At 31.2% G+C, this 26,443-nt stretch overlaps 3 protein-coding genes, 1 long non-coding RNA gene and 1 pseudogene across 4 annotated transcripts; 4 read left to right on the forward strand and 1 right to left on the reverse strand.

Moving 5' to 3' along the window:
* Nucleotides 1-4,028: 4,028 nt before the first annotated feature.
* Nucleotides 4,029-6,162, reverse strand: LOC118045609 (uncharacterized). Its single transcript, XR_004687015.2, has 3 exons — nucleotides 5,776-6,162; nucleotides 4,969-5,025; nucleotides 4,029-4,253 (listed from the first exon to the last, which is right to left on the reverse strand). It is a non-coding gene; the product is annotated as an uncharacterized lncRNA (long non-coding RNA).
* Nucleotides 6,163-9,305: 3,143 nt separating this feature from the next.
* LOC118045598 (uncharacterized) lies at nucleotides 9,306-9,932 on the forward strand. Its single transcript, XM_035054268.1, has 2 exons — nucleotides 9,306-9,528; nucleotides 9,640-9,932. Exons 1-2 carry the CDS (start codon nucleotides 9,306-9,308, stop codon nucleotides 9,930-9,932), a joined length of 516 nt encoding a protein of 171 aa, XP_034910159.1.
* Nucleotides 9,933-12,413: 2,481 nt separating this feature from the next.
* On the forward strand, nucleotides 12,414-13,766 carry LOC118045604 (receptor-like serine/threonine-protein kinase SD1-8). The gene is made up of 4 exons (XM_035054277.2): nucleotides 12,414-12,619; nucleotides 12,710-12,947; nucleotides 13,039-13,189; nucleotides 13,285-13,766. The coding sequence occupies exons 1-4, from the start codon at nucleotides 12,586-12,588 to the stop codon at nucleotides 13,594-13,596; spliced, it is 735 nt and encodes a 244-aa protein (XP_034910168.1). The 5' UTR covers nucleotides 12,414-12,585; the 3' UTR covers nucleotides 13,597-13,766.
* A 2,916-nt stretch (nucleotides 13,767-16,682) lies between these two features.
* On the forward strand, nucleotides 16,683-17,393 carry LOC140956067 (G-type lectin S-receptor-like serine/threonine-protein kinase At1g11410). The gene has a single exon (XM_073412233.1). The coding sequence runs from the start codon at nucleotides 16,683-16,685 to the stop codon at nucleotides 17,391-17,393; it is 711 nt and encodes a 236-aa protein (XP_073268334.1).
* Nucleotides 17,394-18,169: 776 nt separating this feature from the next.
* LOC118045603 (G-type lectin S-receptor-like serine/threonine-protein kinase RKS1) lies at nucleotides 18,170-24,368 on the forward strand (annotated as a pseudogene).
* The last annotated feature ends 2,075 nt before the right edge of the window (nucleotides 24,369-26,443 follow it).

Here is a 26,443-nt window from a genome sequence, read left to right on the forward strand (position 1 = left end):
TTTTTAAGAAAAATAGTTGGTTGTAATAACATGTTTCTAGTATTGGGTGATTTTTCATGGGAATTATAGGTTCATTTAAGCAAGTGATGTAATTAATTTTTTTTATTAAATTAGGAATTAGAAACAAGCTCATATATCATATTGGATATAAGTGAGCATAAAATTTATAATGATTGTTATTGTTAGGAGTGCTTGGTTGTCAATAAGACTAATATTGGATTTGTGTAACACGCAAGTAATATTTCATCACTTTGGTTAATTATTTTAAGTTAGAAAATATATATTTATGTACAAAATGAGTTTTTTCAAATAATTATTGTTTTGTAAATTAGGTGAATCATACATGTAATTGATTTTGTAAATAATGTTAAGTGTTTTATAAAAATATGTTTATGATTGCAAAAGTTCTTTGAATATATTTTAAGCTATATTTATTTGTACTGTGATATCGTGATCACACAAATTAATTACTATAGTTTAAATAAATAAGATAATATAAAGCAAACAAATGATCAATCCCACGAGAAAGATCTAGTTCGGATCTTTATGCTAAATGATTCAAAGTTGGGGGGTTGAGATTATCTAAGCTATAGTAGGGTAAACAAAATAAAGTAATCAAACTAAGTTAAATAAACCAAAACTTATTATGAGAAAAACATTTCAAGTAAATGTCCAACGACATAAATAAAAATTTATTATTGAAACGACTCGTTAATTTATATTATGAATATTTATCTTTTTTTAATATTAATCAGTTAAGCAATCCACAATATAACTAATCTAACCATTAAACAACCATTGTGTCCGCACTAGCAATTTAATTCAACGGCAGCCTTAAGATCTAGATAGGTTGATAAATCTAGACAACATAACTTTCTGCAATCTATGTTCAATTTAATTGAATGTTTTTTCTAAAATTAATAGCATAGATCTTTCATAATTATTAAACTTAGTCGCTTCACAAGTTAAATATCACAACTCCATTTTTTATAGAAAACTTAGCAATAAATTGATTAGAACAATAACTTAGAGTCCGTTTTAATCAATCAAACTAAACAATCATAGAAAAAAACATAGAAAAACATTCATACTCATCATATAAACTGAAAAGAAAAGATAAAATAGATCTCATAGTTTTTTTAAATATGAAGGCTTTTGTATCCTTTCAACCAAGAAAAATAACTTAGTCTTGTATGACTATAAAAAATCTAAGGAAAAGAAAGGGTGAAAACATAATTTTGAGTGTAGGAAAAAAGATGAGAGTTTCTTTCTTTTTTTAGCCGCCTCTCTCTCTCTCTCTCTCTCTCTCTCTCTCTCTCTCTCTCTGTTTTTCTTTCTTTTTATATGATAGGAAACCAAAACCCTCACATTCCTAGTAGTTTGTTTGTATCCTAAAATAATAAAATTTATTTCGAACATATACAATCTTTATTTAAGTAATACAATAACTACTTTCTTATAAAGAAGGAAAAACAGTCTTGCATAAAATCTTCAAGCTTTGACTTTGGAATTCATGAAGTTAATTTACTCAAATAAAAACCTTTTTCATATGAAAAAATAATTGTCATATTGGTTTCAATGTTTAAGACTTATTTCTTCACAAAACCTGTTTGTTAATAGAACTTATAGGTTGTCTTAGAAATATCATATCTCTCATATGAGCTTTTTCTTTTTCTGGTGAAATTTAGTAAGTTGATAGGTCTTTAAGTGAAAATAAAAATAAAAATTGAGATTACATCAACTAGACTTCTCTAACTCAAGATATTCAAGTCGGAATGATCTAAAGTCAAAACTAGCAATATGCGAGACTTGTTTTTGAAGGTTGTGATTTCAAAGCTCTTTTATTTTTCTCTTGCCATATATGTATAAAAAGGTATGGATGTTACTTTCTAATTATATAGAATTCAGTTCATTTCGACCAATACAACTCAAGTTCTGTTTAAAATATCGATCAAATGCTAAATATATCAATATTCAACATTGGCTGGAACAGAGTCTGAATTTTATAAGTAAATTACTCATTTTTGAATCTTACATCCAAAAGTATGTTCAAAACATAAAACAAATAACATCAAGATATTTTATATATATATAATATGGACAAAATACTATAATATTTCGACAAATATGGGCAAAATATTATAATATTTCAAACATTGGTAAATTTAGGTAAAATTATCGAATAATATAATAGTATTAATTTATAAGTTTTGACATATTTCATCTAGTTAAGCAAATGATTTGTTATCAGTATGTGCTCACCTCTTATTTAATTTTGGAAAAGGCTTAGAATGTCATCTAGTTGTTTTGGAAGTTTATAGTTAATTTCTAGACTTTAATAGTTAAATAATTAAATCAATTTATTATCTTTGATCACTACATTTGTTTTTATTTGACTTTAAAGTTAGATTTATATTAGACTTAATTAATTTATGATTCAATGTATTTTCTTTTAATTGAATATTATTTTGAATATTATTTTAAATATAATTTTTATTTTTGTAGTTCAAATTTCTTTCATGCACATTGAATAATTTCATGAGTTTGGTTTGAAGCGTGATATTAAGTCTCTCTATATTTGTTATGGGGAAAAAATTCTACATAACTAAATTTGGTAAAGACTAGAATTCTTCGATCAAACCGTGTCAATCAACATAAAACCAGTTGGTTGCTATGGTGTTAGGTTTAAATAAAATTGAAAAACTAGTATAGGCAAGGTTTTTTTTAAAAAAAAAAAATAAATAGCACCACTAGAAAGGAAATGCTGATGTTTTTGAAAAACCACTGGTACCGATAATGTTTTTTTTTTCAAGCTATGTCATTGATGTAGTAGACTATTTTTTTTTAATACAACTTTATTTTAATGGGTATACCTTTTAATTCAATAGGTTAAAATTTTGTGCTTTATTTATTAATTATAAGGTTAAAATTTTGTATCAATCCAAATGTGGAAAGGCTTTCAAATAAATCTAAGAAATTATTGTTTGGGATTTGCAATATTTACTTAGTTGATTTTTAAAAAACAATTCTCCTTAGTTTTAAACTATTTTATTATTTTTTTCCAGTTTTGTTTAAGATGTTTTTTCTAGTATAAATAGGATTTTTATCTTGTATTTTAGGAGGTTACTTGAAGAGAAATATTCAATAATAAAATTTTGAATTGAAGTTTTATATATTGTTGATGCAAATGAAAGTAACACAAGAAAGACAACAAAAAAATAAAAATACAAAATAATGCTAAAACAAATCACATAAAAATCCTAATTTATAATTTTATAAACTGGATATTTTTTTTCAAATAATCTATCACTTTAAGAGGTTTGCAATTCCTACAATAAACCTAAAACTTACCTAAACTAACAATAAAATCAGAAAATAAAGGGAAAATAATAAAAGTAATAAGAAAACTAGGAAAAACATCTTAAATAAAGATAAAAAAAAAAGAAGTTTTAAATCTAAATAAAAAAAAATAATCATAAATCAACTAGAAAATATAAAAAATCATAAATAGTAATTTTTTGGCCCTTTTGAACTATGATTGGTATGAACTTTTTACTCTAAAATCTTTTACCAAAGTTATAGCATGATCTAACCATGAAATTGTAGGTTATACTAATTAATATAAAGTTGTGTATTGAAAAAAACAACTCCTTCATTAGTCTTATTTGTAACAGTCTCAAATCATAATGTCATGAAATCTCCAAACATTTATTTATCAATGTCAAGTATTGGGTAATATGTCTAAATTTATGGGATTTTGTTTTTTAAAATTTCGGCAGAGTTTCCTCTGTTTTTGTTGGTACCAAGTTATCGACAACACTTCTAATATATATCATTATGACTTCCATCTTGATCCAATCATCCTGGATCACATTCCAATCATCAAACAATAACGCAATACTTATACTTATCAATTAATAATCAACATAAATGTACTCCCAAAGCAACCCAAAGGATAAACAAATTCATCACAAACATAATAAATGCTAACTAACTACATAAATACAACATTAAGATTAAGAGTCATATTATGTTTATAATAAATCTTATCTTATCATTTTGAAAATGATTTGATCATACTAATAACTATACATATATATAATACATCCACTACCTATTACACCTTTTACTTGATTTTTGCATCAGAAAAGGATTTACATTGAAAGTAAAGACATGAATATTACATTCCAAAATGATAATTCATAAACAGGAGAATTCCTACATTTAACGGTCTGCATCACCTCGTGGCATACCTGGTTCAACAACAACCATATTAATTAACTTTCTCATTATATTAATCTAACATTAAATAATTACTCTTAACCTTTGAAATTTAGTACTTCTACTTCAATCTAACTTACTCCTATAATTTACATAATCTTTTTAGGACTTAAAAATCCAACTAATTCCTCTTAATTACCAAATACATCTAACACTTCCATATAGATACCCAAAATTCATTTTTTTCCTTCCTCGGTTACCAATAGACCCAGTAATTCCATTCGAATTACCTATCATCCAGCTAACCTCTTTTGTTAGCCAATCAATCCGGTAATTCCATATGAATTACTCCTTATCCAGTTAATCTCTTTGTTAACCAATAAACCCGGTAATTCTCTTTATTACCCAAAAATCCGACTAACCCATTTCGGTTAGCAAAATCAATCCAGTAATTCCATATGAATCACCCAATATCTGGCGAATCTCTTTTGTTAGCCAATCAATCCGGTAATTCCATTCGAATTACCTAGCATCCGGCTAATCTCTTGTATTAGTCAAACAATCCGGTAATTCCATACGAATTACCCCATATCCGGTTAACCTCTTTGTTAACCAATAAAACCGGTAATTTCACATAATCATAACTCAAATTATTCATTTGTTCCATTCATTTACTATCAATTAAATAAGCAACATAGATAATTAAGAAAACTAAAAATTACAAAAAGAGGTGACGAATTCATCTACCTTCTGTTCGGGATGACCTAGCTCCTCCTGTCTAATAACCAGCTCCAGACACAGCTCCTGAATCAATCAAGTGTCATTATATCATTAGTCCATCAATATTTTTTTCTTATGTGCTGAACCATAAAGCACATAATATTTTTATTTGTAATTTGTTCTAATAAAAATTCATTCTCAAATATAACATCATTATTTTACATACAACCTCATATTTAACTCAAGTTACTTCTTTGTTTTCTCTATGTTCATAATTCCTCCATCAAATAATTCTTCCATTCTTTATACCCTCACATCATATTATTTATTTTATTTAAATACTATATTCAAACACAATCTAGGCATCTTGTCTTCATATTTTCTTTTAACTAGTTTATTTCTCTTTTAATTTGAATTTACATATTATTATTATTATTATTTTCTCAACTTAAATGCTATCTCTTCATTTAGTCTTTCTTACATTTTCATTTATCATGATTAAACATGGTTTTTTTTCTAAACATTAACATCAAAACTCATTCTCCCATTTTTATTTTTTTTCCTTCATTGGCCGAATGTGATGTTTCTATTTCCTCCCCCAAATCTTTCTTCATTTACTTGTTATTTCAACTTGTTTTCATTCTATTCCTCTTCAATTTCATCATTTTCCCTTCCCCTCCTAATTCCCCCAAATTCACATAAGAACCCTAAGTTCAATAATCTAGGATTTAAGGGAAACTAAGGTAAAGTTCCATGAAATTACTTCCTAATTTAATCAAATAAGCTTAGGAAAAACATCTAAATCAACATTAAATCCAAACTTCTCATGCTTACCTATTGTTTTTCTTCCATTTCTCTTCTCTTCCAAGGTTAGCTGAATTCCCCTTCTCAAATCCTCATTCCTTCACTTGATTTAGTGTTTTATAGGTTTAACTTGCAAGTTTATAAAGTTATTCTCTCAATTTCCTTATTGTTTTTCCTTACTTTTCTCTCTATCTCTCACGTTATGCTCTGTTTTTCTTTTCATCTTTTTGTTTCTGCCCATTCGGCAGTTAATAAAAGAGAAGGAGGGCTTATATATTTTCTTTTCAATGGAAAATAACTATTCTACCCCTAATGAGTATTTTTGCCTCTATTTGACGGTCCTTATTTTTTTGCTAGCACTACCGAGCTCCATTCATCTTAAAATTTTAACCAGGTTTTATTCAGTATATTTTAAGGTTCCTTATAAAATTTTGGCTCAATCCGATGGTCGGATTAAAAATTACATCCAATAACATAAAACTAGTCGAATTGTGATTTTTCGTCAAATTTCTGAATTTCTCTAAAAATTCTGAAATTTTAACCCAAGCTAAGGCATGATATTAGAACACTCCACGCAAATTTTCAGAATTTTCAGATCACCCAATCAAGAGTTACGAATTATTTTGTTTTACCTAAAACTAGTCAATTTATGATTTTTCGTCAAATTTCCGAATTTCTCTAAAACTTCTGAAATTTTAACCCAATATAAGGCATGATATTAGAACGCTCCACGCAAATTTTCATAATTTTCTGATCACCCAATCAAGAGTTACGAATTATTTTGTTTTACCTAAAACTAGTCAATTTATGATTTTTCGTCAAATTTCCAAATTTCTCTAAAAATTCTGAAATTTTAAACCAATATAAGGCATGATATTAGAACGCTCCATGCAAATTTTCATAATTTTCTGATCACCCAATCAAGAGTTACGAATTATTTTGTTTTACCTAAAACTAGTCAATTTATGATTTTTCACCTAAAGGTTTTACATATTTGATTAGAAAAAACTCATAAACGAGTTTAAAATTGTTTTTATTTTAATCTTATGCATGTCAAATTAAAACTCGGAGCACTTTTGACTTTTTTATTTTGAGTATATAATAATTTTATACATCAATTTCAGTTTTTTTTATCTTAAAATTTGTATATATAAAAAAAACAATAATTGACAAATAATTTTTTTGCTTTAAAGAATAATAAACTCAAGGTGATCTCAAATTTATATATATATATATATATATATCAAGGAAAGCCCAAAAGTCTTCATATCCAAAATTTGAGCATGTCTGGACCATGGCTCAAGAAAATGGAAAACTCTCTTTCCAGTCTTTCATGTTTTTTAAAGCATTTTATATATATAAAAAATTGGAAAATGCATTGAAAAGACCGATTATTCGATCCCACAATTTCAATGTCAATTTTCTCCCTTTTACCTGTTTTTCCATTTTCGCTAACAACATGTTTGAAATCAAATATTATAATGTTCTAAAAAATATATATATCAAACAGCAACTCCTGATTTCCATGTAGAATTAACAAAAAACCTAAACCTGGAAGAATCACTATAGATATGTGTTGAATTATTATGGATTATAGTAATGAATTTATTATTTTGCCCTTTTCAATCTAAAAACTTTACCTATCTTTTAGGGATAATACAGTCTTTTCACATGCTCAATTGATTATTATAAAAATAATCATAGACTTGTTGGGCTTTTAATTTTTTATACAATATAATTACTTAAATGCTTTTAAAAAAATCCCTATATTCCTTATGTTTAGGGAACACGCCGCCAATGAGCAAGCCTCCAAGTCGTGTTCAAGTGATATGTGTTGCGGCTTACAACTATCAAAAATTGTTTTCTTTGGTTTTTTTTTTATTAAACTTTATGTGACCTTCCTCCCTAGACGGCACGTGTGATGTAAGTCCATTCAATTTGGTCCCGGTTTGCTATTCCTAGAATGTAGGTAACGGAATAGAGTTGTCAGTGTGTGGGTAACAAAACCGTCAACTTGCTGGTTCTAATTTTTTGCATTGGAGTGTGATTGTCGCACAAAATAATCAGACATCAAAAGCTAAATATATTTTGCCCACATGACATCTAAGATGTTTAGAGGTTTGAAATTCTTCTAAATTATCACCAAAGATAAATATTTATATTCTAACTCGGACTATTATAACCACGTACGTATAACTATTAATAAAAACATGAACTTTGATCTCATACATATGTATGGTGACAATTTATCAAACAAATCACAGGCCAACAAGGAACATCAAATGATTCTAATGAATTGAATTTGTCTATACATAACCCAAGGTACTTGTTCCTTGATTCCATTGAAAACTAAGGATGCATCCTATTAAAATATTTCCAGATTTCATCATGGGAAGGGTGCACCATTACTCTATTTACCGCATCATATTAATAATGTCATGTTTTTTAACTAACTAAATTAGCTTTTTAAAATTGTAATTTAACCCTCAGACTTCAATTTCTTCCCATTAAAATCCAAAATTGAACTTTAAAACTAATTTTTATTGCAATTAAGCCCTTAATAAATACAATTAAACCTTGAAAATTTTCAAATGAGTTATTAAACATCTAATTTTAAAATTTTCTTCCCAAATTGAAATTTTCTTGTTAATAGGGCCATCGTGATTCAAAATTGAACTGTTAAATTTTTAACTTTAGATATTTTTGATTCTCCTCAACTAGTCTGTGGCAATTTTCTGGATATTTTTTCATGTTCTTTCCATTGATGTATATATTTTTTTATTTTTTTAAATTGTTTTTTGTATTTTGTATGTTTATGTGAGGTCCAAAAATAAAAAACAACACATGCTATGCTCAAACTCAATACAGAAAATAGAGTGCAACAAAATACAATAAATTAAAAAAGCAAGAGAATCTTACAATATTCAAAAACCTCCTAAGATCATGCAACAAAAAAAGGAATCAACAACATAGCACATGAAACACGAAAAAAAGAAGAAGTTAGAAAGCCATATAGCTTAGATTTTCAGACCAAACACATGGAAGATCAAATCCTTCCTTATTTTTTTGTGTGACATTGACAACTCTAATTATTTATCAAGAACTATAATCAAGTTCTAAAAAAACTCAGAAACAAAAACGATCCAAGTGAAAAAATAATAACAAATAACAATAAAATTATATATATATATATATATATATATAATATATATATATATATATATATATATATATATATATATGAGATCACCTAACCAAACTTATGATAATAATAATAGCATAAACAATGTAGCAATAATGTCATCATTGGTGATCATATTGATAGGTTAGAAATTAAGTATAAATAGAACATAGAAGATGCCCAACAAAATTAATTAAATTATTGATTTAGGTTATACTGATACTTTTAATTATAAGTTTACTATCATCATAAAAGTAGAATTATTTAAAGATTATATAGATACAACATATATTAACAAAGAACTAAAGCTGATATCTAGTATTTTTATAAACCTTAAGGGTAGAAAAGAAAGGAGTTTTAAAGCTTTGATTGAGCAATTATGAGATCAAAACAAGAACAATTTGAACCTGCAAACGAGTTATCTCCTAATGAAATAATTTTGCAATGGGATTTTTCAGTCCAGGTAGTTCTAGCAATAGATATCTTGGAATTTGGTACCATAAAGTACCAGAACAAACTGTGGTGTGGGTTGCAAACAGATCCAATCATTGGTTCCTCTGGATTTCTCTTTATAAACCAATATGGAAACCTCGTTCTCTATGGTAACGTTGACCAAAAGCTTCCAGTGTGGTCTGCCAATGTTTCAGTACTGGAAGAAAATGATACTTGTGAAGCTCAACTCTCTTGGATTCTGGGAATTTTATATTGATCAGGAAAAGAAGCAGAAAGATTGTATGGCAAAGCTTCGATTATCCAACGAACATCAGCTGATGACCCTGGGATTGGAGACTTTTCAGTTAGGATCAACCCTAATGGCTCACCGCAAATCTTTGTCTATAATGGTACAAAGCCAATTGATAGATCTCCTCCTCGGCCATGGAGAAGTCAGATGGGCTTATACAAAAGCACTTTTGTAAATGATCCAGATGAAATATACTTGGTCCACACAGTTCCTGATGATTCTTACCTGCTAAGAATAATAATGGATCATCCAGGACATGTTTGAAGACCAAAAAGGCCGAAGACATCTTGTTCAACTCCCAAGTGAACATTGACAAGAAAAAACCAAATTGTATTGTGCCAAGATTTGCATGGAATACATGTTTTTTGTTTTAATTGTAATTAATAATCACATTGACATGGGTATGAACGAGTCCTTTTTTTTTCCTAGCCGTCCATTATTTGGTATTTTGGATCCTACCGTTAAGTGGGATCCACTTGTTTGAATAGGTCGATATCATTACTTGTCAGTTTTGATGGTCCCTGGCAAGAGGGAAAAAAAGAAACCCTTAAGAATCCTAGAAAAAGAATTAAGTATGTTTAATTTTTTATATTAATATATTTAAATTATAAAAAATACCTAAAATACCTAAGTTTTAGTCTATGGAAGCTGGCTTGAATTGAAACCGAAACCAGAAAGTTTGCTAACAAGTGTCTATAGTGGCTAGCCACCATCTGTTATTAGACCATGTTTAGGATGTCGCTTAAATTGGACGACGATGGAGTTGGCTGCGATAGTCAAGTTTTTTGTATAATTGTATAATTGTAATGGTGAGAATATATAGCTGTCCCTTTTATGAAAGCTCAGGTAATAATAGTTGCGTAAATAAGTGTGTTATCCCCACCTAAAAAAGGCAAATCTGTGATATGAAAACCAAAGAATTTTTTAAAGCATATTTATTAGATGCAACCTACTCGTTAATTGATATGTTTAAGTTTTGACTTAAAACAAAAATATTTAAGATGTTATTTTAGTAAAAAAATTCAGGTTTTTCTATTAAAATAGGGTCAGAGAATGATAACAATTGTTTTGCAAAATATTTTTTTATTTGGAAATATATCAAATAATATTTAAAAAAAAAAATTATTTTTAATATCGACATGCCTAAACAGTTTATACATATTAAAAAAAATTAAATTTTAAAAAAAACACGAACCACCTGCACAAAACAACCTAACTCTTGCTCATTCAAACCTCGAGTTTGGAGTTTGGTGGATTATGGAGTTGATGTGCCAAGCTGAGCTTTCTTACAACATATTATGGTCAAGGGGGCCCATTTGATCGGTTTAATAAATCCCAACACTCAAAGCCCGGCATTATTGACTTGGGAGGTTCATACTGAGCCAGGCTTGATAGTCCTTTGCATTCCCTTGCTTTTCAAACTTAATGTTAAATACTTTAGGTGGGTATAATTATTGATTTCGACCCCACAAGCTGTTTTTCCTTTCCATAACGTCAGCCTTGTAACCTTTGTAGATGCTTAGAGCTGACAGCTACATATGAATTGTAGGGAAGAACATAATATCTCAGTTGTTTAGGCAATTTGTGTTCCTGGATTTAGTTGAGTTAGGTTGATGTCCAGCCACATTTCAGGGTTACCTGGCTAGTATAATTTCGAAACGTATATTCTGTTCAATTGTAATCCCATCTTGCTCATTTGCTAGGAAATTGCGTGCTCATAGTCAAAACAGTGAATTGTTTAGGATCTCAGAGTAACTCCATGTAAATTTGGCCCTTGCGTTGCTGTGTTGTGAGGAACTTCTTTGATATATGGCCTTAAATGACCTTAAAGTGAACTGTATATGGCTAGCAGAAATCACGGCTACAATGAAGCCTTTTCCCACTGTGGAAGAAAGCAACAGCAGAAAAGCAAGTAGGTGACCAACAAAGGAGTCTTGTTTCCACTCTCTCATGCCCCAGAATAGTAAAAAAATACTACTTGTTAGTCAGTGTTAGGTCAAGTGTTCACATTTCTAACATGGTCTTAACTACGTTGGTGAGAATTTGAGGGTGTGATGGATTTAGAGAATGTTAAAGTGAGTCTCATACGCCTTAGAGGATCTTCAAGTCAAGGCCACGAACACCCTTGACATTAAATTGTGGAACTTGTCTAGCTTAAACATAAACTTGGACTTACTAATTTGTTGTTTTCAGGTGATGGAGGCAGTGCTGGCGCTATCATTATTGGCATTGCTGTTGGCATTGGCATTTTGATATTAGCACTGAGTGGCTTTTCCATATGGAAGAGGAAGAGATTGCTGAGTGTATGTAATGGAAATACACCACAGAAAGGTGACATGAAATTAATTTCAAGAATCAGTAAGGAAAAGTTTTGCATATCTACATAGCTGTAATAAATTTATCCCTCTTGCATTTGTCTTCCTATGTCCAAAACCAGGTCCTCAAGATAGGAGCCAAGATTTCTTGCTAAATGGGGTGGTTATAAGTAAGAAAGACTACACAGGTGAAAGAAGCACAGATGAATTAGAACTGCCACTGTTTGATTTTAGCACAATAGCAACTGCTACGAACAATTTCGCTGACGAAAATAAACTTGGAGAAGGTGGTTTTGGTCGTGTTCACAAGGTAAATTCTTTGTAATGATACCCTAACGCAGTAAAAAAAGGAAGGAACAAATTTCAGTAGCTTTAATGCAGACCAATCATTTGATCCTGACAGAAAGTATGTGTGACAATGCCAGGGTAGGCTAGTAGAAGGCCAAGAAGTAGCGGTGAAGAGGTTATCGAAGAATTCTGTTCAGGGAACAGAAGAATTCAAGAATGAGGTAAGGTTAATTGCAAGGGTTCAACACAGAAATCTTGTTCGACTGCTTGGTTGCTGCTTTGAGAAGGATGAGAAGATCCTTATTTATGAGTTCATGGAAAACAGAAGCCTCGATTTTGTTCTTTTCAGTTAGTCCCTTCTAGCCTTTGGTGTTTCTGTGCATCTCATACATAGGATTTGAATTGAAGCAACTTAATTTGGTAAGCATATTGTTACAGACAAGGCAAAAAGCTCTTCACTCAATTGGCAAAGGCGCTTCAACATAATTTGTGGGATTGCTAGAGGACTTTTGTACCTGCATCAAGATTCCAGATTTAGAATTATCCACAGGGATCTCAAAGCAAGCAACATTCTACTTGATCATGAATGGACTCCAAAAATATCAGACTTTGGCATGGCTAGAATATTTGGTGGAGATCAAATACAAGCAAACACCGTGAGAGTAGTGGGAACATAGTAAGTACCTAAAATACATTTCTTTAACTCATTTCAAGGCCGCAAACCTCGCTTTCCTCTTTTTAGCTGACTGCTGTATTGGTTAATGTAGTGGTTATATGTCTCCTGAATATGCAATGGATGGACTATTCTCAGCAAAATCTGACGTTTTCAGTTTCGGTGTTTTGGTTTTGGAGATAGTATGTGGGGAAAAGAACAGGGGGTTTTATCATTCATTCAGTGAACTTAACCTTCTTGGACATGTAAGTATCATAAGGCTGCAATTTATATGGTATTCAGTTTTCTTTGAAAATGAGAAATTATTTATCAACGAAAAATTGAACTGGCAACATTGCAGGTGTGGAGGCAGTGGAAAGATGGGAAGGGATTGGAAGTGTTAGATGCATCAGTTGGCAATTCATATAGCCCTTGTGAAGTTCTGAGATGCATACAAGTAGGCCTCTTATGTGTCCAAGAGAAAGCAGAAGATAGACCAACAATGTCTTCTGTAGTGTTGATGTTGAGCAGTGAAACCGCAACAATGCCCCAGCCTAGAACCCCTGGATATTGCCTTGGAAGGAGTCCTTTCCAAACCGATTCATCTTCAAGCAAACAAGATGAATCATTCTCTGTAAACCATGTTACAGTTACAGTGCTAGATGCTAGGTAAAATAAATTGCAGACCTCTTCTAGCATAATTGTATAATCATAGATTTTGGTATACCTCACTAGCTGTTGTGATTTACAGTTTTTGTGTATCAATGCATCTTCTTTTGATAACTAGTTTGGAATATCCATTTCTAATTTATAGTTCATAGAAGCTATAAGCTACTTTGGAAAGATTGTTTTGTCACAAGTGTATATATAAATTGACACACAGACATGAAGTTATGAAATGCTATAATTTTCCTGTCATGACTTGTAAATCAATAATACAAGGTATTTCTGAAAGCATCTAGCACATTTATGTTTCTTGTCAATTTTTGTATGCTTCATAAGTGCTGTGATTCACAGTTTTTTTATTATTACCATAGGCCCAAGATGCTAAATTACATTAAAACACTCTCCAATTTAACACAAACTATCGAATAATTAAAAAGAATCAACAACTTATTACAAAATATTAGATTGGCTGAATGATCAAGAAAGAGTCAAAAGCTCCTAATCTTGGTAGGAAAAAAGAAGAAATTAAGGGCGACAATTATACCTTTCCATTTACGTCAGTGGTGTTATCTTCGGTGCTTAATTTCTCAGCTTCTTCTTCAAAATTACATGGCTTTGCCCGTTCTTCATCGTTATCCGTCATACTTTCATCCCACCATTGATTTATCTTCTTCATGCTATCCTCTTCTTCAGCCACTGTTATTCGCCATAAATTCCAAAACCCAACAGTTCTAATCATCTTAGAGAACCATAAAATTATCTCTGTTTATATCACATCAGAAAGGAAGGACTCAATGGGTGTTTTGGCGCCAATTTGATAACAGGAAGTAATTTAGTTATGTTAGGTGGGCCTATGAGGGAGGTTTGAGAATTAATGGGCTTTCATGGTCTTACATGGTATGCAATGGAAAAGTTAAGTGAAAAGTGATTCCTTCTCTTTTGTTAATGGGCTTTCCTAGGCACTTCAAAATTTCTCAAAAAAACAAATATCACAAATAAAAGAAAAATTATATGATTTTCAAGTTCCAATTACAAACTAAATATGTGACCCGTGATCCGTTATATGTTAGATAAAAAAAATTGAGAAAAAAAAAATTCAATCAACACAAGCATGTTTGGAGGTGATCAAATTGAAGCAAAAACGTGCCGGGTTATGGGAACTTAGTATGTCTCTCACTGTATGTATTTATGTATATATATCTATCTACCTGTACTTGGCACTTCGCTGTTAAAATATTTCTTTGCTGATTAAATGCAGTGGCTATATGTCCCCCGAGTATGCAATAGATGGGCAATTTTCAGTCAAATCTGATGTCTTCAGCTTTGGTGTATTGCTCCTAGAAATAGCGAGTGGAAAGAGGAACAGAGAATCTATCATCCTGATCATGACTTCAACCTTCTAGGACATGTGAGTATTTCCTTACGAAACCAATTGATATGGCTTGCATATTTATGTGTGTGTTTGTATGTACACACGTTCCTTTGCATGCAAGTGTAAGTTAATTCTCAAAGAAACTTAAAAATTTGGTGAAGGCATGGATATTATGGAATGATGAACGGCCTATTGAGCTGCTAATGGATCCTTTTATGGAGAACACGATTAACACATCTGAAGTATTGAAATGTATTCAAGTTGGCCTCTTGTGTGTGCAACAGTGCCCTGAAGATAGGTGTCATCTATCGAATATGGAAAGCTATTTTTCTGGAAATGAAAATAAATTCTGGTTCATATCAAGAATTCAGATTCAATCATGTTTTATCATAACAAGATAATTGATCATGTTTTATCATAACAAGGATAATAATCAACATATATATATTATCAAGAAACATGATTCAATTCATATTAACAAATCAAATATTTATAATATTTATCATGCATATGAAAAATTATCAACTCACCTGACTCGAAAGCAAAAATCACTCAAAACTAGATAACAAAGAACATTCTACTTATGTCCTGCCGATAATATATCAGGATTATTTGAATACAAATGAGACATATTCAAGAATGATTCAAAAGAACATATAACCTATTTAATACACTTATCTAAGGGTATATTTCATAATCTTATATGTTTTTAGACTAAACTAGTTATTTTTTTCAAAACCCCAAAATTAAACGATTTTTCCGAAATCTAATTCATAATAAAATTGGTTATAATTCACTAAATAAACCTCAATTATTCATCAAATCAATCTTCCAAAGCTAATATTAAAGCTAGGGACCAATTTGAATTTTATCATATTTTTAAGGGTCAAATTGTAACTTTGTCAAATTAGAGGATCAAACTAAAAATATCATAAATTCATGACTATAGTGGAATCATGTCCATGATTCATCATCATTTCTATCCAGAATCTCTAATTATGATCCAGGGACCATTCTGGATTTTTTCCAAATTTTAGGGTCAAATTCTAATTTTTGTCAAACGGGAGGACCAAATTAAAAGTGTTAAAAATTCATAACTATACTAGAATTATGCCCACAATTCATCTTTTATTCTGTACAGAATCTCGGAATATATTTCAGGGAACAATATGTAATTTTTTTAAAATTTAGGAACTAAACTATAATTTTCACAAATTGAGGGACCAAACTGAATTTTCATCATATTAAACCTCAAAATCAGAATTTTCATAGATTACCTACTGTTATCTCATGATTTCTAATATAAATTTATCATTCAAACAAAATCATAACTCAAAATCAATAGTCAACCCATTTCATTCAAATTAATTCATCAATCAACCCAAAACACAATTTTTAAAAACCTTAATATTTATCGAAACAGAAATTAAAAGTTGGTTTTCTTTTAAAATTTTCAGATCTCTTTTTTTATATATATTTATTATATTTATTCAATTACTGTAACACTTCTTATTTATTTATATTTATTTCTAAGCCTACAAGGGCATTATAGTCTTTTACTCTTCATTTACTTTCAAAACATTACCAGAAGAGTAACTCATTAAAGAGATGCCTAATTCCGTCACGTAACTTCTCTGGAGACTTGTCTGAAGGCCATATCCATTCTCCACATAGCAAAATTTTGACACTTTTCCAAAAGCCAAGATCCAGTTTACCCACTCATGGAAGCTGAAAAACTGTTCTTGCTTTTTTCTCTTTTAATGCTCCAATTCTCATCTTGTACATCCCACGACTCCTTAAAGAGGAACCAAACCATTAAAGAAGGTGACCTTCTTATCTCCAAAGGAAATATTTTCGCACTAGGATTTTTCAGTCCAGGTAGTTCTAGCAATAGATATCTTGGAATTTGGTACCATAAAATACCAGAACAAACTGTGGTGTGGGTTGCAAACAGGAACGATCCAATCATTGGTTCCTCTGGATTTCTCTTTATACACCAATATGGAAACCTCGTTCTCTTTGGTAACGATGACCAAAAGCTTCCTGTGTGGTCTACCAATGTTTCAGTGGAAGAAAATGATACTTGTGAAGCTCAACTCTTGGATTCAGGAAATTTGATATTGGTCAGCAAAAGAAGCAGAAAAACTGTATGGCAAATCTTCGATTATCCTAACATCGTGCTACCTGGAATGAAACTGGGGCTGGATCGAAAATTAGGAATTGATCGGTTCCTAACATCATGGAGATCAGCTGAAGACCCTGGGATTGGTGACTTTTCTGTTAGGATCAACCCAAATGGCTCGCCACAATTCTTTGTCTATAATGGTACAGAGCCAATTTTACTGTTGAACATGACTGCCAACAACCCACCGAACGGTGGTGGTCCTGTACTCGAATGGTGGGACTTTGTCTCCACCGTTCTCTACCGTTAAAAGGTTATCTAGAAATTCAGGAGAAGAATTTAAAACTAGTGAAGCTTCAAGGCTGTTCCATTCAGGGTGGAGGACATATGTTAATTTATAGAGTTTTTTTAGTTAATAATATATTTTTTTATGATAATTTTTTAAAAGTAAAATAAATATTTATGATTTAGTTATCATAAATATAAAATATTAAAATAATAATTATAAATTATGGTATTGATTTGGTAGGAAAAGCAGTTATAGTTTTAAGGTTCTTTTTTAGTGGAAAAAAATGTTTTTATTTTCAACAAATAAACATGTTTTTCAATTATTATTTTTTAAAATAAAAATCAAAATTAAGAAAGAAATTTTTGTAATCACTAAACACAATTATTGTGTCTTATGGGAAGTACATGTAGGAGTATTTGGTAATATAATCCTAGCTACTTTTCAAAATATTTTTTATTTTGAAAATATATTAATTTTTTTTATTTTAAAAAAATATTTTTAACATAAAAATCATCTAAAAACATAAAAAAATTAAAATTTAAATAAAACTAAATAAATTTTTCTACGCAATACCAAATGAGGGTGTAGTATAAAAAGGACTAGACAAGTCATGGTCTTGAGTTTGAAGATTGCAAAGAAAAATCCATGAAAAAAATGCCTAGTTAAGCGAGGTGGATCCCAAAATAGCTTCTCTTGTCAGACTTTTCTGCAAACAACATTCCAACATTCTTGTCAGACTTTTCTGCAAACAACATCCCAAAAATGCCTAGTTTTAATGGTTGTCCAAAAGCCAAGGTCCAGTTTGCCTTATCATGGAACCTGGAAAATTGTTCCTGTTTTTTTCTCTTTTAATGCTCCAATTCTCATCTTGTGCATCCCTAGACTCCTTAAAGACCAACCAAACCATTAAAGAAGGTGACCTTCTTATCTCCAAAGGAAATATTTTCGCACTGGGATTTTTCAGTCCTGGCAGTTCAACCAATAGATATCTTGGCATTTGGTACCATAAAGTACCAGAACAAACTGTGGTGTGGGTTGCAAACAGGAACGATCCAATCATTGGTTCCTCTGGATTTCTCTTTATAAACCAATATGGAAACCTCGTTCTCTATGGTAACGATGACCAAAAGCTTCTAGTGTGGTCTGCCAATGTTTCAGTGGAAGAAAATGATACTTGTGAAGCTCAACTCTTGGATTCTGGGAATTTGATATTGGTCAGGAAAAGAAGCAGAAAGATTGTATGGCAAAGCTTCGATTATCCTACTAACATCCAGCTACCTGGAATGAAACTGGGGCTGGATCGAAAATTAGGAACTGATCGGTTCCTAACATCATGGAGATCAGCTGATGACCCTGGGATTGGAGACTTTTCAATTAGGATCAACACAAATGGCTCGCCACAATTCTTTCTCTATAATGGTACAAAGCCAATTACCAGATATCCCCCTTGGCCATGGAGAAGGCAGATGGGCTTATACAAAACCGTTTTTGTAAATGATCCAGACGAAATATACAATGAATTTACAGTTCCTGATGGTTATCATCTGGTAAGACTAATAGTGGATCATTCAGGACTTTCAAAGGTGTTGACATGGCGAGAAAGTGATGGTAAGTGGAGGGAATACTGGAAGTGCCCTCAGTTACAGTGCGACTATTATGGATACTGTGGTGCTTATAGTACGTGTGAACTTGCCACTTATAATACATTTGGATGTGCCTGTTTACCTGGGTTCGAGCCCAAGCACCCAACGGAATGGTCTACGAGAGATGGGTCCGGTGGTTGTGTCAGGAAGCGGCTACAGACATCTTCGGTGTGCGATCATGGAGATGGGTTTGTGAAGGTAGAAAATGTAATTCTTCCGGACACTTCAGCTGCAGCTTGGGTGGACATGAGCAAGAGTCGTGCAGACTGTGAAGTGGAATGCAAGAGGAATTGTTCATGCTCTGCATACGCAGTCATTGGGAATCCCGGAAAAGGGGATGGTTGTGTGAATTGGTTCAAGGAATTAGTAGACATTAAATATGATAGGATTGTTGAAAGTCAGGATCTGTATGTTCGTGTTGATGCATATGAATTAGGTACCCTTTTTCTTCTCCGTAACAATTTCATAGGATTGTGATTACAGATATTTTGATTTATAACAACTTTCAATGTTTTCCAGTGCTCTAGGATGTAGTTAATAAGCTCTGTACTACATGAAAGAAACCATTGATATTGATACTTATTGGGTGCCGAAGGGGACAGCCTTTGCCATATGTCTAGCCCTGTTTCCATAGGAGAAGGGACTGGTTTTTCCTCTGGAGTTGATCGTTATTGTTTTCGTTCTCATGCAGCTGGTAATAAAAGGAAGCTAAATGGTTATCGGGAAAAAACGAGGCTGGCCATTTTAGCACCATCAATTGCATTATTGTTGTTTCTCATTAGCCTAACTGCTTATTTGCGGCTCAAGAAGAGGGCAAAAGAAGGTAAGACAGGATGATCTCTAACCTCTATCTGGATATGACTTCCCTAGTCATGTATTTATTCTGCTCTGGTTATGAGGAGAAGATCACCTTTCGATTCATGAATGGCAAAACAACCAGGTACTGAGCCGCAGGTAAACAGCAATTCTACTGAATCGGAATGTTTCAAGCTCAGCACCATAATGGCGGCCACAAACAATTTCTCTCCAGCTAACGAACTCGGGCAAGGTGGTTTTGGCTCGGTTTACAAGGTAGAGTTTCTCAATTCATTTTCTAGCTAAAAATTAAATAATACAGATTTGTTTTTTCTGCAATTTTGCTTAATTGTAGTTTAGAATGCTTAATATGTAAGAAAACTTTAATATGCCAAGCGTATAAACATGGTACAAAATTAATAGGATACATATCCCGTGTGTAATGATTGATTAAGTGTTGAGATAATTGTCTAGAAATCTCTGTTATTAATAAAAAAAAATCTTTTAATTCATGTTAAGTCTTAGAGTTTACTATATAGATGGAAGACACAAAGACTATTAATAAATTATTATTTTTTAGCTAGACTATGGACCTTTTTATAGATAACCTAAATTTTTTACTCCTCAATATATCATGGATGTGCTTAGCCTACTACTAGAGTTCAATGAGTTCTAAGCATTAATTATCACTTAATTTAAAATCTACATGATATATAGGTCACTTGAAGAATATTTTTTCTATCATTCTCCCATTTAGCCCATATAACAATATATTTATGGAGTTCAAAATATATAATAAGTGAAAACATATATTTAAATCAAGAATACAACATATAAATCATAATGATCGCATTTTATAATCAAGTATTTCCTTCCATGCATTATAATATATTATATCCTTAAAATAAACATTTAATGTACAAATAAACCATATGAATGAACTTCCAATAAGTCATGTGAGGGTCCAACTTTATATATCTCAATAGATATAGAAAATAATACTTTATATGCACAAAAATCAATTTTAATATCTAAGAATAATAAAAATAAAAATGTCTAGACAATTAGCTAAAAGAAAATAAAGCCAAACACTTAAATCTCTCTATGTTTTTTTTTTTTTTTTGTCTTACTCTTCTTATTTATATTTAACAAGTTTTTGTGCAATTATCAAAATCTCTCCCATTCATTTATACCTAATATCTACTCATTCAAGGGCATTGTTGCCATTTTTTGTTAAAACCTTTCTTTTCTTTCAAAATATTTACACTAAAAAAAACTGAAAGGAAATGAAGAAGACATCTACTCAAGAAACTATATATGCTTTAAAGTTGAGGTTATGGGGACTTTTAGATTAATTTTAAAATCTGGACTTATTTTGGATTTCAAAATTTTCTTCTATGTTCCATCATTTTCTAGAAATTGGATTTTTGTTTCTAAACTTTGTAACATGGGTTATGGATTCTTGTTTGATGAAAACATTTTTAATATTTTAAAAACTAAAGTTTCTACTAGTGGTGGAACATTCATTAATGATTTATATAAAATTAATCTAGACTCTACTAATTTTGAGCTCAACTATTTATCAATGCATGTTGATTCGATAATTAAAAGGAGCAAAATAAATGAGAATTTCTCTATGTTTTGGCATAGAAGATTAAATCACATCTTCATTGAGAAAATTAAAAGATTAGTGAATGATGAAGTTTTAAACACTCTTGATTTTATTGATTTTGGTACTTGTGTAGATTGGATAAAGGGATAGCAAACTAACAAGACCATTAAAGATGCTACGAGAAGCTCGAAATGTTTTTAAATTATATGTACTGACATTTATGGACCAATTAATACGATATGCTTAAATGAATAAAGATATTGTACCTCATTTATTGATGATCATTCTAATAGATTTATGCATATTTGTCTTTTATTGAATAAAGCCGAAGCATTAGATGCTTTTAAAGATCTATAAGGTTGAGGTGGGAAAAACAAATACCATAAAAGATTATAAGGTTCAAAATAGAGATGGAGAGTTATATGATAGATACATAAAAAGGGATAAATATAAGGTTCATTTGCAAAGTGCCTTAAAGGAGATGGCATTATCACACAATATATATCTCTGACACACCACAATAAGATAATGTAGTTGAAAGAAGGAACCGTACCCTTATAAACATGGTAAGGAACATGAATAGTACTTTTAATCTACCATTATCTTTATGGAGTTAGAATTAAAGATTGTTGTGTATATTTTAAAATAGGGTTTCACCCTAATGTTGTGTCTAAAACACCTTTTTGAAATTATGAAATAGATGGAAGCCTAATTTAAATCATACAAATGTATATGGTTGTCTTGTTGAGGTAATGATTAATAATCCTCAACTATAGAAATTAGATCCAAGAACAACTAGTGAATATTCATTGGTTATATAGCGAACTTTAAAGTTTAAAGGATATATGTTTTACTTTTCTTCTCAAAATACATGAATAGTTAAGGCAAAAATTGCTAAATTTATCGAGGATTTTAATTTCAATAGGAGTGATTTTCCTAAAATGATAGAATTTAAGGAAACATAATATTTAAATGAGTTGTATAAAGATAAAAGAAAATTGGTTATTGTTCAAAAAAATTATTTAGATAATTTTGAAGAACAATCAATTTAAGGAAAACCAGTTCAAGAGCAGTAAACTCACATGAGAAAATTTAATTAATAAGTTATTTAAGAACAAGGAGACCACCAATTTTTTATGACTATGTTGTATATTTTCATTGACTTTGATGTTGGACTTCAAGATACTCCAAACTCATTTAATGGAGAAAACTCTACTCTAATACAACTTCTAGGATAACATCAATATGACATGCATATATACATAATAGAAAATTAATAGGATACATGATTCATTAAGTGTTGAAATAATTGTTCAAAAATCTTTATGGTATCAAGAATAAAGAATCTTTTAATCCTTGCGAAACTTTAGATTTACTATGTGGATGGAAAACACAAAACTTTTCGTAACTACTTTTTTTGCTGGATTAAGAACCCTTTATATAGAACTTAATTTTTGCATCTCCATTTATCATGGATGTGTTTGGCCGTCCAATGGACTTTAAACCTTAATTGTTATTGACATATGAATCGCCTTAGAGGTATTTTTTTACCATAATCTTGTAAGATGATTTTAGGGTCTGCTGGCTAATGGACTGGAGGTTGCAATAAAAAGGTTATCTAGAAGTTCAAGACAAGGAATAGAAGAATTTAAAAATGAAGTTATTGTAATGGCAAAGCTTCAACACAGGAATCTTGTGAAACTTCTAGGTTACTGCAATCAGGATGGAGAACAAATGTTAATCTATGAATACTTGCCAAACAAAAGCTTGGACTCGTTTCTTTTCCGTAAGTCTCTTCAAGTATTTGTTGCCCTGATTTACTCTAGTTGTCAAATTTTACCTGTCTTAAAAATAATTGTTTTGACAGATGAAAGCAGAAGATTGTTATTGGATTGGCGAAAACGTTTTGATATTATTGTTGGAATAGCTCGTGGGATTTTATATCTTCACCAAGATTCCAGGTTGAGAATCATTCACAGGGATTTAAAATGTAGCAACATTCTACTGGATGCAGAGATGAACCCAAAAATATCAGATTTCGGAATGGCAAAAATATTTGAAGACAACCAAACAGAAGACAGGACCAGGAGAGTTGTCGGAACATTGTAAGCACCTTTCCTAAAACAAAGACCGAGTGACAAAGTACTATCATTGATTACCAGGAATACTAAAACTTCAGATTCTTGTTTTTCTGATGCAGTGGCTATATGTCACCAGAATATGCTGTGCTTTGGAAAACTTTTCTGTAAAATCAGATGTTTTCAGTTTTGGGGTCATGTTGCTAGAGATTGTGAGTGGCAAGAAGAACAATAGATTTTATCAACAGGATCCTCCTTTGACCTTGATTGGATATGTGAGTTATAAGAGAGCCATGTGTGCTCTTGGCTGCATTTCAATGTTCACAATTTTAGATGTTGTCTGCTCTTATTTCTTGTATGTTAATGATTTATATGAACAACACAGGTGTGGGAATTGTGGAGAGAAGAAAAAGCATTGGAGATAGTGGATCCATCACTGACGGAGTTGTATGATCCGCGTGAAGCCTTGAAATGCATACAGATTGGTCTACTGTGCGTGCAAGAAGATGCCACGGACAGACCATCCATGTTGGCAGTTGTTTTTATGTTGAGTAACGAAACAGAGATTCCTTCTCCAAAACAACCTGCATTCCTCTTTAGAAAATCTGAAAATAATCCTGATATAGCATTAGACGTAGAAGATGGACAGTGTTCCGTAAATGAGGTGACAATTTCTGAAATTGCTAGTCGCTGAAGCTGTGCTGTCTGAAAAATTGCTAATATGAAGTTCCATTAGATTTGTAATGAAAATACTTGTTGCTAAATTGTGGATTTGAGATTTAACACACACCACCTCGAACAATCCAATTCAATGAAAAGTTAAATGACAAAGATTTTTGACGATGCATTGGAGATAGTTGATTCATCACTGGAGGAGTTATATTTTCCCCTAAAAGCCTTGAAATGCATACAAGTCCGTCTCTTGTTCCTATGTCAAGTAGTGAAACAACAATGCCTTCTCCTAAACAACCTGCATTCCTTTTGATGCAGGAGCTAGAACTGTAATAGCTTTCATATAATTAGAATTTTTCTTTTAATATTTTATTTATATAATATTTACGAAGGTGGTTTGGACGGCTAAGATTTGTTGTTTCCAAGGCTCGTTTTCCATCCAAGTATCTTAATTAGTAGATTTTTCAACTCCCAACCTGATTCTAAACAACTGATCTTTTCTGCCTAGTGTCAAGGAAGAAATCTAACAGCATCATCATATGGAATGCTATATGGGTGGTGTTCGTCAGCTATTCTTTTATGGATAATTACTCGATCTACCTTATGTTATGATGCTTGCTTTGTCTTACCTTTTTCTCCTCTGTTCCTGAACCACAAATATGCTAATGAGCAGCCATGATGAACCCACAGTTGGAACAAGAACGGTCACAATTCCTTTTCACGAGAGCCATTTGATCTCCTCCATTCCTTGCATTCTTGTGTCCATTAATTCTCCATATTATCCAATGCAGTATTTTGCTCTTCCTCTTCCTGGAGTAATTGCAATTGCGCATGCTGCGCGTGAATTTTTTTTGGATAAGATTAATTATATTGAAGGGAAGAAACTGCACAGAGTATGAGGGGTACACCCAAGAAGTTGAAAAGCTTGTTACTCTGGTTCATCAGACCAAACTTGAAAAGGAAAAGAAGCAAAAGTTAAAAAAGAAACTGAAAAACATTGTGAAGACAAACAACAGTTGATCTGGTTGACCAGTTTCTGAAATTACTTAACCACTCGACCAGCTAATTATATATTTGCTAAATGATTAGTACTTAAAAGTGCATACTTATCAAGGTTTTTTATATTATCATTTTGCACTTAAAGTATCAATAACTCCTTAACTAAAGCATGTTTTATAATAACAAGTCTAATACTATAAAACACCCTAATATATGGTAAATGTTCATCTTAAATGTAGGTCTATCACATAAATCAAAGTATTGATTGATGAATTCAACTACTGAAATTTGTGAAGATAAAGAGAGGGTGAAACTTGGAAAAGAGATGTTGGTGCAGTCCAAACTGGAATACTGTTCGGTAATTGGGTCATATCTCGAGTTCTAGATGTCCAAATGACCTCAAATGTTTACACAAATTCAGTAAGACATAGGCCTACAACTTTCATTTGGACATCAAGATCTAAGAAGGCCGTTTTCAAGTCCAAATTATAGCAACAACGGAGAAGTCTGAATCTGTCTTGCAGCCCAGACACTGTTCAGTGTTCAGCCCATATCTTGAGTTCTAGAAGTCCAAATGACCTCATCTTTTTTTTCCTGGAAAGCTAAGAGAATTTTTGTTTTATTAAGACAAGAAGATAAGGATTTTCACCAAGTCAAAAGTTGGTCACCCACTCAACAATTAGTCATCAAATCAATAATTTCGAATTTTGGCCTATAATAGGAGGCATTTGCCATGCATTTGGTTAGCTTGGTTGTTCAGATCAAGTTCATGCTCTTTATTTCTCTCTTTATATTTTTTTGTAATTTTTAAGTTTTGCTTTCATTAATATATTGTTTATGCTTTTCATTTCCTTTCCTTTACTTAGTTAACTTGTATTTTCTTTTTGTTCTTGTTTTGTTTATTTATGTTTCTCTTCATTATGTTTAGCTAAGTTTATTATGTCAAGGTGAAAAGGTTACACTAATGGTGTAAGAACAAGTATGGTATAAACTCAACATGGACCTTAATGTTTAATATTAACATGTCTTATCTTTTTATCTTACTAATTCTTAATACCTTGTTTGTTAAATGGTTAATCTAGATTTGTGTTGTATAATACTTGGTACAACAAATGCTTGACACTCTCATAGCCCAACCGTATGGTATTACCTACACCTGGGCTATGAAAGGAACTTGATTTGTTGTTAACATCAATTAACATCATGAATTCCTGATAATATATTTAAAAAGTTTGGTCTTATGTAAATGAGATAATTAATATGATCATGTTT

Source organism: Populus alba, chromosome 11 (genome assembly GCF_005239225.2).
Source record: "Populus alba chromosome 11, ASM523922v2, whole genome shotgun sequence".
Taxonomy (NCBI): Eukaryota; Viridiplantae; Streptophyta; class Magnoliopsida; order Malpighiales; family Salicaceae; genus Populus; species Populus alba.